The 16244-nt window shown below is 47.1% G+C and overlaps 2 protein-coding genes across 2 annotated transcripts in view; one reads left to right on the top strand and one right to left on the bottom strand.

Annotated features, from left to right (window-relative positions):
- The window catches only part of FAM221A (family with sequence similarity 221 member A), a 23194-nt gene extending 14509 nt beyond the window's left edge, over nucleotides 1–8685 (bottom strand). Inside the window, exons 1-3 of the mRNA XM_044294814.1 lie at nucleotides 8556–8685; nucleotides 7173–7352; nucleotides 2247–2420 (exon numbers count right to left, since the gene is read on the bottom strand). Of these exons, the coding sequence (XP_044150749.1) occupies nucleotides 2247–2420; nucleotides 7173–7234 (236 nt within the window). The 5' untranslated portion in view covers nucleotides 7235–7352; nucleotides 8556–8685. The remainder of the gene's footprint in view (nucleotides 1–2246; nucleotides 2421–7172; nucleotides 7353–8555) is intronic.
- MALSU1 (mitochondrial assembly of ribosomal large subunit 1) lies at nucleotides 8680–16244 on the top strand. The gene is made up of 4 exons (XM_044294815.1): nucleotides 8680–9203; nucleotides 11660–11838; nucleotides 14298–14379; nucleotides 15962–16244. The coding sequence occupies exons 1-4, from the start codon at nucleotides 8813–8815 to the stop codon at nucleotides 16117–16119; spliced, it is 810 nt and encodes a 269-aa protein (XP_044150750.1). The 5' UTR covers nucleotides 8680–8812; the 3' UTR covers nucleotides 16120–16244.

The raw sequence follows: 16244 nt of genomic DNA, 5'->3' as shown, positions 1-16244 counted from the left end.
GTCTTGTTTCTTCAGACAAATTCCCCTTACACATAGCTGCATTATGATGCATGAGCAATTGGGTTAGTGCCAAGGATGTTTTTCAACTATGGCTTCCCCAGGATGAGTACTGAATGCTTAGTTGGTTGTGTGTGTTAGCAAACATACGGGCGCCGGCTGTGTGCGCACCAAATCATAACTGCGGACCCATTCACTTGAATGGGCTCTCAATATGGAAGATGCGGTGCGGTGCAGAACATGGATCGTAAGCCCACGGAAGCACTACGGAGTGGACTTTCTGCCTGTGCCTCGGCACCGCCAAAAAGTAGTGCATGCACTACTTTTTTGTGTTGCGGACCATCCGATGCGGATAGCGGACCACATTGCATTACGTGTGTGCATGAGCCCTTAGACTGTGTATGTTAGGCTGGTTTCACACCTGCAGTAAGGTATCAGCTCACTGGATCCAGCTCAGCTGAATACCGATGTGTTCAGCTCCAGAGTCCATTGACTATGATGGGATCTGGCCGGTTTCCCCCATGAGCGCCAGGTATTGGCTGGACAAAAACCAGTGCATGCAGCAGTTTTTGTCTGGCTGAGACTCATCACTAATGGAGTGAGGAATGGGGTCCAGCAATGGCAATTACGGTGAACTCTTTCAGAACAGCCTGCGGGATACCTTAAGTCCATGCATGCAAGTAGCTTTAGCTGATCATGCAGTTGGGTTGTCTGAAACTATTAGTCAGATTAAAGGGTTTTTCTGACATTTTTATACTAAAGATCCTCAGGATAGCTCATCAGTATCTGATCGGTGGGGGTCCGACACCTGGGACCCCCGCTGATCAGCTGTTCCAGAAGGCAGCGGTGCTCCTGTGAGTGCCCTTCTCTCTGCTTTTCCTAGGTCGAGTGACGTCACGTTCATCGGTCACATGGGCGGATTGGCCATAGACCTTACAGTGAAATTTCTAGGTGGGCCGATGCCCAGGGGCCCACCCAAGCCCTTCTCTCTGCCACTGGCCGGGTACATAATGAGCACTCAGCGGTAATTAACGCTGTGAGAATCAGAAAGTCATGTACCCCACAAGCGACCGCACATGCCCTCCTGAATTCAACTGCTGTGGCCCACATCTCACCTACTAAGCCCCCTGCTCCAAATCTTAATCAGAGAAAACGGAAGGAGGACAGAAAATGGCACCTATCGATGGCCACCACAGATGGACAGCTTTTGGGGCAATATATTGGGCTACAGTGTGGTATATGGTTCTGGGGGGACCGTATTTTTAACTATGGTATTGTTGACCCCGCCTACTTGTGTTGCACAGCCTTCGGTCAATTTGGACCCACCTACAACATGGGGCCACTTTTAGTTCCCAATCCGCCTCTGTTCGGTCACATGGCCTAGGCGCAGCTCAAAACTGTGATACCAAGTACAGCCACTATACAATGTACGGCGCTGTGCTTGGTGAGCTGCACGGAGGCAGCAGTGCTCACAGGAGAGCCGGTGCCTCTTCAAAACAGCTGATCGGTTGGGGGTTCTGGGTGAACCCCCACCAATCAGATACTGATGACCTATCCTAAGGACAGGTCATCAGTATAGAAACTTCAGAAAACCCTTTTTATTAAAGAACTGTCATGAACAGCATAACCAATATCGGAGGACCCAGTCGTCCATAGACTTGAAAGAGCTGAATTTCCAGTCACAAATCCTTCATAATGTTCCATAAGGTACTGTTGAAGGTGACTGCATACTCTAAGGCCACATACACATGTAGAAAAAATGTCAGTCAGCTGAAATGGTTAATCTTTCACTTTTTCTTGGCCTTTTTGTATCTGTCTGTCTGATTTTAACACCCGTTTGTCATCTGTTAAACATCCATTTTTAATGGCCGTTGTCCTTTTTTTGTCCCCAATCCCATGAAAACACCCACAGGATGGTCACATGATCGTCCGGGCGCCATTTTCTCTGCCTTCTACAGCATGGGAAAGGATTTCCCTGCCTCTCCTCAGCGCCTCCTATTAACCAACCCATTTTTAACGGCCGACAGACAGATGTCATTCTGCAGATTGGCCGTTAAAAACAGGCCCATTGACTTTTATGGCATCCGTCAGGCCATCAAAAACAGGACGTCTAATTTTTGACTCCCGGTATTCACGGTTATGTGACTGAAGCCTAAGTTTAGAAAGTAAGAAAGAAAAAGATTCACCTATATCAATGATTTAATGTAAGGGAGACAAGGGACCAGTGTTGCTACCTCTTTTCTCAGTACCTGTGAGTACAAAAACAGGGGGTCTCCGGGCCCACAAGCTTGCAGTCAATTCCCGTTGGTGATCTCCAGCTGACAAACAGTCGATTTTGTGCCCTCATTGGGAGCACTGTTTTCTTGTATGCTTCATATTCTTCTGGACTAAAAAGTTTACCTCCATCATCTTCACCAACAATCCTAAAAAAAAAAAAGTTTTATTGAGTTGTATATTAGCTGGTTACGTTGTGATGTCTTTTGTTTGTACATCAACACTCTGAATTTGTAAAGCGCTGAGGAATATGGTGGCGCTAGATACTGTAAATGAAGATTATTATTAGCAATTGAGATCTGATACAGCCTCAGGTCAAGAGTATGGTGGTCTACAATCAATTTTAACCCCTTACCGACATCTGCCATACATGTACCAGATGTGTTGTTAATACATGAGTGATGAATAAGAATGCGGTGCCCGCACAGGGCACATAAGGCTACAGTCGTTTTGTATTTGCATACGCTTCTTCAGGCCGACTATATGCGGCGCATGAGGAGGCAAAATGGCGATAGCCTTATGTGCAAACCGTATTTAGTGACCCTGAGATTACTGAAAAAAGTGCCAGAGTTTTAGTTTTGGTGAATGCCGCTTCTGTGTGCACCTTTGCTGAAGGATGTTCTAAAGCAGGCATCCTCAAACTGCGGCCCTCCAGCTGTTGCAAAACTACAACTCCCAGCATGCCCAAACAGCCTACAGGTATCAGCCTACAGCAGGGCATTGTGGGAGTTGTATTTTTACAACAGCTGGAGGGACGCAGTTTGAGGATGCCTGTTCTACAGAGACGGTTCTATGTCAGACTGAACACCACCGTCTCCACGCAAGCCTCTGGTCCACATTGCGGAACCTAACACACCTGTAAAAGGCAGTGCTGATATAACTCATTCCTTACTATAATACTACTTTTTAAAGAATTTTTGATGATGTTATTTTTTTATTTCCACGCCACTATCTGTAGTTAAAGGCAACATGTCATCGTGAAAATGTGGTGCCCTCTGCAGGCAGCATGTGATAGAGCAGAGAGCAGGAGGAGCTGAGCAGATTGATATATAGTTTGATGGGAAAAGATTCTTGCAATTTATTAATTTAAACCTCTGCCCTTTCTGTCATGTGGGACTCGGAGGTCCTGCACACGGATTGACAGCTACACCTCTATGCTTTGTCATGCAGAGCTGGCTGTCAGTCACTGAGTAGGACCGCCCACATGACTCTTAAAGGGGTTGTCTCATCACAGACGATGGGGGCATATAGCTAGGATATGACCCCATTGCCTGATCATTGCGGGTCCCACTGCTGGGACCCGCACCTATATAGTTAATGGATCCCCGAAAGTGGTGGAGAGTGCACTGCGCATGCGCAGCCGCCCTTCATTCATTTTCTATGGGGCAGCCAAAACTAGCCAAGCACTGGCTCGGCTATTTCCGTCGGGCCCATAGAAGTGAATGAGTGCGGTGGCTAGCCGTATGCCCCCATTGTCTGAGATAAGACAACCCCTTTAAGTATAGAAAGAGCAGAGGTTTAAATCAGTAAATTATCATTGTGCTTACTCTTTTCCCATAAAGCTACTGTATATATCATTCCATTCTCCTCCTCCTGCTCTGTATCAAGATTCTCGCAGACTGAACTGCATTTTCAAGCAGACAACTTCCCTTTAAATAAAAATCATAGAATTCTGCTGTTTTCACACTGGCCACTAAGCTTAATAATATACCAACACTGACTGTTCTGTAAAGATCACTTTTCAGCAGTCCTCTTATTATAATTACATCCAGGATTACATGTATAGATAACACAGGATCTACTATTCACATTAGGTAATGCAAACAGCTTGTCTACTCCCCTTCACTGCACAATGATCTCTGCACAGGTCACACAGCATGTCTTGCAAACTCTCTCACAGACATCATTGATCATCTGGTTTCCATTGTGTTTATTATCCACGTGGCTGGTGTAAAGCAGATCTCTTAATGCTGTTTAGGCAAGATGGCTGCCCCCATGATTATGGACAGAATACAAAAGAAAAAATCTACAATCAGAAAATAAAAACAGATTAGAAAAAAGGATATGCTTCACTATTTGGCTTTCATTAGTGAGAAAACAAAGGTGATATAATCCCTTTAAAAATATGTCCTTTCCTGGGATTCGGGGTTGTGTATCAGACAAGGAGAGCTCTGATGTATAATGCACTGTGACTCCACACAGCTCTGGACCTAATACTGATCTGGCGTTCGAAAGTGGAGATTCCCTTTAAATTTAATTTCCCGGAACTGCAGCTGCACAGACGCTTCTCTGTGTCAGCAGGACAGAAGGACACGGAAGGAGCTGTTCTCTATTGTTTTCTGGACAGTTACATACACAGAGCTAAATTAGGCATCTGATACAGGAAGTGAGCGACCAGCGAACATCGCACGGAGGTCGTTTGTTATAGAAGCTGCTTCAGAGAACTGAAAAAACTGATTAATTATGGCCCATGTATGTTAGTATTATTTACATCAGGCTACGTACATGTTAGTGTTATGTACATCAGGCTCTGTACATGTTAGTGTTATGTACATCAGGCTCCGTACATGTTAGTATTATTTACATCAGGCTCCGTACATGTTAGTATTATTTACATCAGGCTCCGTACATGTTAGTATTATTTACATCAGGCTCCGTACATGTTAGTGTTATGTACATCAGGCTCCGTACATGTTAGTGTTATGTACATCAGGCTCCGTACATGTTAGTGTTATGTACATCAGGCTCCGTACATGTTAGTGTTATGTACATCAGGCTCCGTACATGTTAGTGTTATATACATCAGGCTCCGTACATGTTAGTATTATTTACATCAGGCTCCGTACATGTTAGTGTTATGTACATCAGACTCCGTACGTGTTAGTGTTATGTACATCAGGCTCCATACATGTTAGTGTTATGTACATCAGGCTCCGTACATGTTAGTGTTATGTACATCAGGCTTCGTACATGTTAGTGTTATGTACATCAGGCTCCGTACATGTTAGTGTTATGTACATCAGACTCCGTACATGTTAGTGTTATATACATCAGGCTCCGTACATGTTAGTATTATTTACATCAGGCTCCGTACATGTTAGCAATATGTACATCAGGCTCCGTACATGTTAGTGTTATGTACATCAGGCTCCGTACATGTTAGTGTTATGTACATCAGGCTCCGTACATGTTAGTGTTATATACATCAGGCTCCGTACATGTTAGTGTTATGTATATCAGGCTCCATACATGTTAGTGTTATGTACATCAGGCTCTGTACATGTTAGTGTTATGTACATCAGGCTCCGTACATGTTAGTGTTATTTACATCAGGCTCCGTACATGTTAGTATTATTTACATCAGGCTCCGTACATGTTAGTATTATTTACATCAGGCTCTGTACATGTTAGTGTTATGTACATCAGGCTCCGTACATGTTAGTGTTATTTACATCAGGCTCCGTACATGTTAGTATTATTTACATCAGGCTCCGTACATGTTAGTATTATTTACATCAGGCTCCGTACATGTTAGTGTTATGTACATCAGGCTCCGTACATGTTAGTATTATGTACATCAGGCTCCGTACATGTTAGTGTATGTACATCAGGCTCCGTACATGTTAGTGTTATGTACATCAGACTCCGTACATGTTAGTGTATGTACATCAGGCTCCGTACATGTTAGTGTTATGTACATCAGACTCCGTACATGTTAGTGTTATGTACATCAGACTCCGTACATGTTAGTGTTATGTACATCAGGCTCCGTACATGTTAGTGTTATGTACATCAGGCTCCGTACATGTTAGTGTTATGTACATCAGGCTCCGTACATGTTAGTGTTATATACATCAGGCTCCGTACATGTTAGTGTTATGTATATCAGGCTCCATACATGTTAGTGTTATGTACATCAGGCTCCGTACATGTTAGTGTTATGTACATCAGGCTCCGTACATGTTAGTGTTATGTACATCAGGCTCCGTACATGTTAGTGTTATGTACATCAGACTCCGTACATGTTAGTATTATTTACATCAGGCTCCGTACATGTTAGCAATATGTACATCAGGCTCCGTACATGTTAGTGTTATGTACATCAGGCTCCGTACATGTTAGTGTTATGTACATCAGGCTCCGTACATGTTAGTATTATGTACATCAGGCTCCGTACATGTTAGTGCTATGTACATCAGGCTCCGTACATGTTAGTGTTATGTACATCAGGCTCCGTACATGTTAGTGTTATGTACATCAGGCTCCGTACATGTTAGTGTTATGTACATCAGGCTCCGTACATGTTAGTGCTATGTACATCAGGCTCCGTACATGTTAGTGTTATGTACATCAGGCTCCATACATGTTAGTGCTATGTACATCAGGCTCCATACATGTTGTGATGGATCAGTCACACAGTGAACAGAGATGTTGCAGACCCCATTGATGTGTAAATGGATAATTTCACTAAAAAAAATAGCGCCACAGGCCAGACACTTTTTTTCTGCCAAATAGGATGGAAACTGCGGCAGAGACTTATTTTTTTGAACCACAAGCTGCTGAGAGATTTTTTCCGTAAGTTAGAATATTCATGCCAATATGACCACTAAACCCAGGAGCCGTCCGCCATCTACTGGACATGGTTTCCTGACTGGAGCCATTCACTTTAAACTATACAGTGAGACCCTACAGAGACCTCCAGTGAACTGTAAGAACAGCCCTCCTGCTGAGACAAAGCCTTCTGTGAACAATTACAACTTTACTGAGTGCAGTGACCGATGACAACGGTGAATGAGTGCCTCGTCGCCTAGCAACAAGCTCAGTCATTTCTTATTACGTGCACATAGTAATGGCTGCAGTGGAAGTAATAGACACGTGAGACTCATAATGATGGGACTTACCTCCTGTACTCCAGATAGTCATCCACAGCCCCCGCAGCCCCCTGGAAGTGCAGTCTGTCCATGGCTCCCTGTCAGGTAGCTTACTGAGGAGGCTGCTCCAGGAAGAACCTGACACGGAAGGGAAGGGAGGAGGCAGTACTAGGGGCGGCTCCTGGAAACACCAAACCTGTCCATACAGCCCTGTAAACAATGCATACAATACAACCAGGTCACTGTGTGGAACTACAGGTCCCAGCATGTCAAGTTTATCTTTGTCGGCAGAGAGTTCTGGGACTTAATAGGCTTTCAATACAATTAGTACTGGTGTAAAACAGCAAACGGCAGAATTTGAAGGGAAATATTAGAAGTCCTTCATTGACTTGTGTATTTAACCCCTTCAGGTCCAAGCCAGTTTGGTGGCATTTTTGTTTGTCCCATTCATTTGCTGTAATTACAGTGCACCGCTGCTAAAATCTAGACCACGTGCGGTTACCTTAAAGGGGTTATCCAATACTATAAAAATGTCCCCCATATGCCAGACCTCTCCCAGTGAACATAATTACCCCGCTCCCTGCGCCGCTCCTGGTCCCCGCACCACCGCTGCTGATTCTCCCCGTAAGTGGATGAAAACATTTGGTTCGGGGGGAGCAGCCAATGGCAGACGGGGATGAACCTCCCTAGCAGGGGCGTAACTATAGGGGAAGCAGGGGAAGAGGCTGCTTTGGGGCCCAGACTCACTAGGGGCCCCCTCAGAAGGAGTACTAAAATATTTTATTGTCAGGGCCCCCTCAACAGTAGTATACAATGAAATCATATACAATGACACAGTAGGAAACGGATGGAACAGCTGGCGGACCTTGTCTGAGAACTCAATCTTGACTAGCCACATGAGGTTGCACGTGATTTTGGGGTTAGCGAAAAAGTTGTGTTTCCTTCAAAAATCTGCTGTGGGGCCCAGTCAGTTGTAGTTACGCCACTGCTCCCTAGCGTCACCCGCGATGATAACGAGGTTCTTCCCCATCCTCGCCTGCCATTGGCTGCTCTCCCCCCCCCCGACACCGGATGTTTTCATCCGCACACGAGAGAAGCAGCAGCGGCGGTGCGGAGAGCCCAGGCATATGGGGGGCATTTTTATAGTATTGGATAATCTTGCGTGACCACGGACTCTAAATTCTGAAAAAACGGAAGCAAGTGCTTCTGGGTTAGGACCAGCTTCCACATACACACTCCAAAATTTTACCAATAAAAACTACAGATCGCCCGGCAAAAAAATGGGCCCCTACAGAGCTCCACAGAATATGGCATTGAAAAGAAATAATAATTTTTTTCAAAGCTTACATTTTTTTTCAGTATTAAAACACAAGTAAAACTATATAAGTGTGCTATCATTGTAATCGTACTGACCTGGAGAATAGAGGGTACAGGTCGGCTATACCACATAGGGTACGCTATAGAGACTAAACCTGTAAAACTGTGGCAGAATTGCATTTTTTTGGCTGAATAAACGGAAAATTTAAAAACAATTATTGCTCCAGGAAGACAGATGAAACCGCAAAAATCGAAAAAAAAAAAAAAATCCTCCGGTATTCAAGGGGTTAATCCAATACAGTTATCCCAGCCGAGCGCTCATACATATTCATGACGTCACGTGATCTTATCACATGCTTAGCTACCGCTTTATTCAATGCGGCGTCATAGTAACCAATAGCCGCTCAGGTTCTTGGTGCGTTCCAGGCGGTCAGACTCAGGACGCCGGAAGTTATGCTGAACAGGAAGACGCACATGAGATGTTTGCCCGAAGGCTGAGCAGGTTGTGTGTTCTCCTCGCTGCACCGGGCGGGTTGTCCAGAACCGTTGCCAGGTTATGTCGTCAGCATGCCGGTGTATCTGCTGGGTGGATAACGTATCCCGGAATAGCACGGCTCCCGGGAGTGAGGACTTGTATAGTACACAGCGACCGACCGTACAGCCACCGTGTCCCTGATGCAGGGAGCTCTCTCAGCACGGATCCTGACTGCGGCTGCGCGGAGGACGGTCCGGAGAGGGGACCTGGTATTACTGTGTTAACCGTTTGTGTGCTGCACCGCTGTCGTAATACACTGCACGCTGCTGCCATCCGGTCCTCATAAGCATAGTAGTCCTGTAATATGGAGGGAGCCTGCTGTATTCTCTATTATACAGATCCTATCCCGAGTGTTGTCTTCATATACTGCATGGTAGCCCCAGAGCTGTATACTGTGCCCCCTGCAAAAGAGCTATCCTCTGGTAGACTTTAGCAGGAGCAGCCCTATTAAAGGGATCGTCTTACTCCAGCACATGCCATTTATCATGCAGAGAAAGTTAATACAAGGCACTCACTAGTGTATTGTGATTGTCCATGTTGCCTCCTTTACTGGCTGGATTCATTTTTCCATCACATTATACACTGCTAGTCTCACCGCTGCAGCGCAGATACAAGGTGGAGGGAGCTGCTGTGCTCACGTCTACAGAGGCTGGCATTTTTTCCCTACAGTGTGCAAGCACGGCCACCACTTGAAGGATTGCAGGATGGTCGTAACCATGGAAATGAGAAGAATATAACGTGATAGAAAAAGGAATCAAACCAGCAGAGGAGGCAACATGGACAATCGCCATACATTAGTAAAGGGGTTGTGTCACTTCAGCAAATGGCATTTCTCATGTAAGGCACTTACTAATGTATTGTGATTGTTTCCATGGTTCAGTGCCTGTACAATATAGGAAAAAGGAGCAGCCTATGCAGGATCCCGGCCACCAGGAGCGCTTTTTCTTAGTGTGCATGAACGACCACCGCTGCTGGATTGCAGGGTGGTCATAACCATGGAAACCATCACAATACATTAAAGGAGACAATATGGACAGTCATAATACATTAGCAAGTGCCCTGAATTGACTTTCTATACATGAAGTTAGATAAAGTGAGACAAACCCTTAAAACCAGACTTTCTGCCTGGTGGGGTTGATCCTGCTGTGACACCATTATAGAGATATGGTTGTTTAATTGATATGCAAAGTAGGCTGCAGTGCACTAAGCCCCTCGGTGCACCTCAGCTGTAGTGAGATTGCCAAGGCCAAGCATTATCATTAGGGACGAGCGAATCGGGCCTCAGATCTAAGATCCGAAGTTGATTCGCTCAAAGCTTTGTTTTAAGGCTACTTTCACACTTGCGTTCGGGGCTCCGCTTGTGAGTTCCGTTTGAAGGCTCTCACAAGCGGCCCCGAACGGATCCGTACTGCCCTAATGCATTCTGAGTGGATGCGGATCCGCTTAGAATGCCTCAGTCTGGCACCGTCTGTCCTCCGCTCCGCTCAGCAGGTGGACACCCGAACGCTGCTTGCAGCGTTCGGGTGTCCGCCTGGCCGTGCGGAGGCAAACGGATCCGTCCAGAGTTACAATGGAAGTCAATGGGGGCGGATCCGTTCGAAGGTGACACAATATGGTGCATTTTTCAAACGGATCCGTCCCCCATTGACTTTCAATGTAAAGTCTGGACAGATCCGTCTGAGTACAAATTGGACTTAGACTTTTTTAGTAAAATATAATGCAGATGGTTCCGTCCGAACGGATACCATTGTTTGCATTATAGGAGCAGATCCGTCTGTGCAGACACCAGACGGATCCGCTCCGAACGCAAGTGTGAAAGTAGCCTAAAGCTGTACGGAGATCCATCTCTGTAGAGCATTAAAATGTATGGGCTCCGGCGAGGGAAATTCGTTATCACCGAAGTTTTGCGAAACTTCAGTGAATAAATTCAGGATTGTATTTTTTAACTTGAAAACCATTTTAAAACTTGGTTCCGAAGTCGGCTTCAGATTCCTGTTTTAAAATGGTTTTCAATTTAAAAAATCAATTACTGAAGTTATTCACTGAAGTCTCGCAGAACTTCGGTGATAACGAATTTCCCTCGCTGGAGCCCATACATTTTGGTGCTCTACAGAGAGGGGCTGAGGTGCACCGAGGGGCTAGGGCCTACCCCTTGGTTCACTGAAGCCCTAAGTACTACCATATCTTTGGAGCGGCACAATAGAGGTATCGTTTTAATCAGCAGGATTAACCCCTCCCGGCAGCTCCTGCTGACAGGTCCTCTTTAATGAACTGTTCACACTGGTGTCTTATCCTTTTAGGTTTGTGTTGATACTGACGGGCAGAATGGTGGATTCTGCTGCTCTTTTCTGGCACAAAGTCCTGCCCCCACCTCACACACCGTGAGACTCCTCAGTCAGTGTGATACCAGATCCCCCCTCCTTTATACTGTGATCTCTCTCCTTTGGATGGAGCGGCACACACAGGAGAGCAGAATATCTTCACCGTTGTTTTATGCCTTTGTTTGACCACAATAACCAGTTATGTTTCTGGGATTCCCATTCACAAATACGATGCCCCTGTTCACACACAGTGTTCGGGTCTGTGCCCAACGTATAGCGGCACACCATACACTTGGTTACGGCTGTGTCCTCGTCACTAATCTGTCTGATGCTGTTTGTTGCAGATCAAGCCCCTCCACAGTTTAACATCAATGTACTTGTAAATCTGCTGCGGCAGGAGAACGGCAAAGATTTGTGTGTCATCCGAGTCCCCCCCGAGATGAAATACGTTGATTATTTCGTAGTTGTTGGAGGAACATCGACAAGACATCTTCAAGCTATGGCACAATACACATTGCAAGTGGTAAAGTCTATACTATAGAGGTGGCTTTAGAGATGTTCAGATCAGTCATGAATACTGTACAGATCTAAACATTCCCCAATGTCCTAAAAACTTGAGATATGACGTCGGAGAGTAGAGGTCAAGAAGACAGACGTTCTCTGAAATTCCTCACAGTAATAGCAGTGTTGCCCCCTGCCCCCCATTAGGCACAGCAGTTCTGCTCTTTCCTTCCACTAGTCATAGCATTGCTTTCTCCTCCTTCCCTCGAGCACTTGCTGAATTATTGCCTCCTCCTTCCATTTCATAGTCACAGCAGTGTTTTCCTCTCTGCACTCCAGGATTCACCCCTTCTTCCCTTCAACCGGCATATCCGTGTTGTCCTCCCCTGCTTTCAGTATTTACAGCAGTGTTACCCCCTCCTTCCCTTCAGAAGGCACGGTAGTGTTGCATCCCGACTCTTATTAGTCACAGCAGTATTGCCGCCTCCTCCCCTCCAACAGACCCTGTGGTATTTCTTCTTCCTTCCCTCCCAGTGTCACATCAGTCATTTTGTTTCCTCCAGTATTCACATCTTGTTGCTTCTCTGCTGCCTCCCGCTAGTCACGGTGGAGCTCCCGCTCTGCTGCTGCCTCCCGCTAGTCACGGCGGTGCTCCCGCTCTGCTGCTGCCTCCCGCTAGTCACGGCGGTGCTCCCGCTCTGCTGCTGCCTCCCGCTAGTCACGGCGGTGCTCCCGCTCTGCTGCTGCCTCCCGCTAGTCACGGCGGTGCTCCCGCTCTGCTGCTGCCTCCCGCTAGTCACGGCGGTGCTCCTTTTGTTAGCAAATGTTAGCTGTCATGCCTCATTCACACATCAGTGATTGTGAGCCAAACCCAAGTGCAGATCTTTCCCTTAGGGTCCATTTACACGTCCACAAATGGGTCAGTGTCCATTCCACAATATCGGGAACGGGTGCGGACCCATTCATTCTCAATGGGGCAGGAATGGATGCGGAGAGCACACTATGTGCTCTCCGCATCCGCATTTCCGGAGTACGGCCACAAACTGCAATTGCGGACAAGAATAGCAGTTCTATAGGGGGTGCCGGCTGGGTGTATTATGGATCCGCAATACACTACAGACGTGTGAATGGACCCTTATACCTTATGTCTGAGGCTCCAATCCTGGTTTTGGCTGACAATCACCGATGGAAATCACTGATCAAAACACTGAGATGTGAATAAGGTATTAGCAGTTAAACTGTATCATTCCTCCAAGACAGTTATTTTGTTTCTGTTAATGAGAGTGAGAAAACATTTTCCTACACGCTAACAATGTACTAGACCTTTTTGTGTCCTACAGTAGTCACATAATTGTTGCCTCCTCCTTCAGTCACGGCGGTGTTGCCTTTCCCCCCCTCTTCCCTCCTTCAGTCACGGCGGTGTTGCCTCCCCCCCCCCCCCCTCTTCCCTCCTTCAGTCACGGCGGTGTTGCCTTCCCCCCCCTCTTCCCTCCTTCAGTCACGGCGGTGTTGCCTTCCCCCCCCCCCCCCCTCTTCCCTCCTTCAGTCACGGCGGTGTTGCCTTCCCCCCCCCCCCCCCTCTTCCCTCCTTCAGTCACGGCGGTGTTGCCTTCCCCCCCCCCCCCCTCTTCCCTCCTTCAGTCACGGCGGTGTTGCCTTCCCCCCCCCCCCCCCCTCTTCCCTCCTTCAGTCACGGCGGTGTTGCCTTCCCCCCCCCCCCCCCCCCCTCTTCCCTCCTTCAGTCACGGCGGTGTTGCCTTCCCCCCCCTCCCCCCCTCTTCCCTCCTTCAGTCACGGCGGTGTTGCCTTCCCCCCCCCCCCCTTCTCAGTCACGGCGGTGTTGCCTTCCCCCCCCTCTTCCCTCCTTCAGTTCAGTCACGGCGGTGTTGCCCCCCCCCCCCCCCCTTCCCTCCTTCAGTCACGGCGGTGTTGCCTTCCCCCCCCCCCCCCCCCTCTTCCCTCCTTCAGTCACGGCGGTGTTGCCTTCCCCCCCCCCTCTTCCCTCCTTCAGTCACGGCGGTGTTGCCTTCCCCCCCCCCCCTCTTCCCTCCTTCAGTTCAGTCACGGCGGTGTTGCCTTCCCCCCCCCCCCCCCCCCCTTCAGTCACGGCGGTGTTGCCGTTCCCCCTTTTCCCTCCTTTGCAGTAGAATACTCATGTTGCAAAGAAAACTACAAAAAAGTGTTAACACTCACTCTATCGATCCCTCTCCTCCGATGGTGCCTGGGTCCCCTCTGTCATCCCAATGCGATTGGAAATTACTGGCTGAGGCGGGTCATCGCTGCAGCCAGTGACTGAGCTGAATTCACAGCCAGTTCCTGCCGAGTTGGGACAGGAACAGGAGGTTGAGTGCAGTGGGGACCCAGGCACCATCAGAACATCGGTGGAGAGGGATCGATGATGCAAGTATAAGCTCTGTCTTAATAAATGACCCCCTATATGCTTGACCGACAATGATAAATGTCATTTATATTCTTTTGCAGTATAAGTTTCTAAAGAGAGAAAATGAGCCGCATGTTTGCCTAGAGGGAAAGGACACAGATGACTGGATGTGTATAGATTTTGGTAAGGCGTCAATAATTTCTTTTCTTCTCATTAAATTTATCATTTAACATAAATCACTCTAGGCGTCTACTGCAAGTTCATGGAATGCTCTAACTTACACTGAAGTGCAGCTGTGCCCGGGACCGTAGCTCCACTTCAACACGGCTGAGCTGAATTACTGGGCTAGGTCCGCTACCTGTCGGGAGAACGGGAGTCTTCTGCCACTGCTTGCTCGCCTCATTCTGTGACCCCTATAGACTTCAGTTCAGGAAAATAATCCAAATTAAAAGGGAGTTTCATGGAAATTATATTGATGACCTATCTTCAGGATAAACGTGAAGGTGTAGAAGCAGCACCTTATGGTCTCAAGATAATGCGTTGATCAATGCAGCAGCCTAGCCGTAGGCCCTTGATCCATCAGGCCTTGGAATACATATGTAGAAAGGAAGATGGCTCCGGCAGCATGTAGCAGTATCAAAAACTTCTTTATTCGTACCTCCAGACACAAATGGCAACGTTTCGACTGTTCACCAGTCTTTATCAAGCCTAATGACATCAGTGTTGGTAGGCATATAAATACCCCCCCCACATTAAAAGACACGCCCCACATTGTATCAACATAGCCAATTATTGTAATGGAATGAATCTATGCAAGTTGCTACTTACTGAAGCCAGCATGGCCTCTATCCTCGTCATGTGCGCCACAGCGTGTTGTCACCCCCACTGCGCAGTCGCGGCTCGCCGGCTTCACATGCCGGAAGTGTCATCAGTCACCATGACTACGGCCGGCACTGACGTCTCCGGCCAATGGGCAGCCAGAAGCACACACTGTCGTCATCGTCTGCGCGACTCTCACGTGACATCCCATATGGTGCGCACAACTATGAGGCCATGCCGGCTTCAGTAAGTAGCAACTTGCATAGATTCATTCCATTACAATAATTGGCTATGTTGATACAATGTGGGGCGTGTCTTTTAATGTGGGGGGGTATTTATATGCCTACAAACACTGATGTCATTAGGCTTGATAAAGACTGGTGAACAGTCGAAACGTTGCCATTTGTGTCTGGAGGTACGAATAAAGAAGTTTTTGATACTGCTACATGCTGCCGGAGCCATCTTCCTTTCTACATCTATCTTCAGGATAAGTCATCAATATCAGATCAGGGCGGGGTCTGACACCCGAGACCTCCGCCAATCAGCTGTTAGAAGAGGCCGGTGCTCCGTGAGCGCCACGGCCTTTGCCTAGGCCATGTGACGTCACTGTACATCGGTCACATGGTGTAGTTGCAGCTCAGCCTCACTGAAGTAAATGGGTCTGAGCTGCAATACCAAGTACAGCCTCTATACAGTATACGGCGCTGTGCTTGGTGAGCGGCCGAGAGGCAGCCATGCTCATCAAAGCTCCGGGGAGTGTGGCGGATCCCTAAAACAGCTGAACGGCGGGGGGTGCCCGACTCAGCCCCCCCCCCCCGATGTTATAATGATGACCTATCCTGCCAATAGCCATTATCCTTTTCTGGAGAACCTCTTTCAGTTTTGTGACTTACATAAAATCTAGTGACGTCATACAATTATATATATTTTCTATTTTTTTTACTAGGGAATATTGTTGTTCATTTCATGCTGCCTGAAACCAGAGAGACCTATGAACTGGAGAAGTTGTGGACTTTGCGGTCATATGATGATCAGTTCTCTCAAATATCGCAGGAGGTTTTACCTTTTGATTTTACCTTGGGACTGCAGCAGCGTAAAGAGTGATATTGTTTTTGTTTTATATATAAATGATTTTTGTACTGATCAAAACTGAACTATGTGCATCATTTCAATATCCAGAGTTTATATGAAATGTAAAATATTTAAGTATAAATAAAGTAGTAGTAAAA

The sequence above is a fragment of the Bufo gargarizans genome, chromosome 5, assembly GCF_014858855.1.
Source record: "Bufo gargarizans isolate SCDJY-AF-19 chromosome 5, ASM1485885v1, whole genome shotgun sequence".
NCBI classification, from domain to species: domain Eukaryota; kingdom Metazoa; phylum Chordata; class Amphibia; order Anura; family Bufonidae; genus Bufo; species Bufo gargarizans.
Note: the sequence above shows the minus strand (reverse complement) of the source record. Positions and strands in the feature narration are given on the sequence as shown.

Bases quoted from the DNA above. Each gene is read 5' to 3' on its own strand.
- MALSU1 (XM_044294815.1), top strand. From the start codon at position 8,813: ATGCTTAGCTACCGCTTTATTCAATGCGGCGTCATAGTAACCAATAGC. The intron at 11,839-14,297 runs GTAAAGTCTATA...ATTCTTTTGCAG, and splicing joins CACAATACACATTGCAAGTG to TATAAGTTTCTAAAGAGAGA. The intron at 14,380-15,961 runs GTAAGGCGTCAA...TTTTTTTACTAG, and splicing joins CTGGATGTGTATAGATTTTG to GGAATATTGTTGTTCATTTC.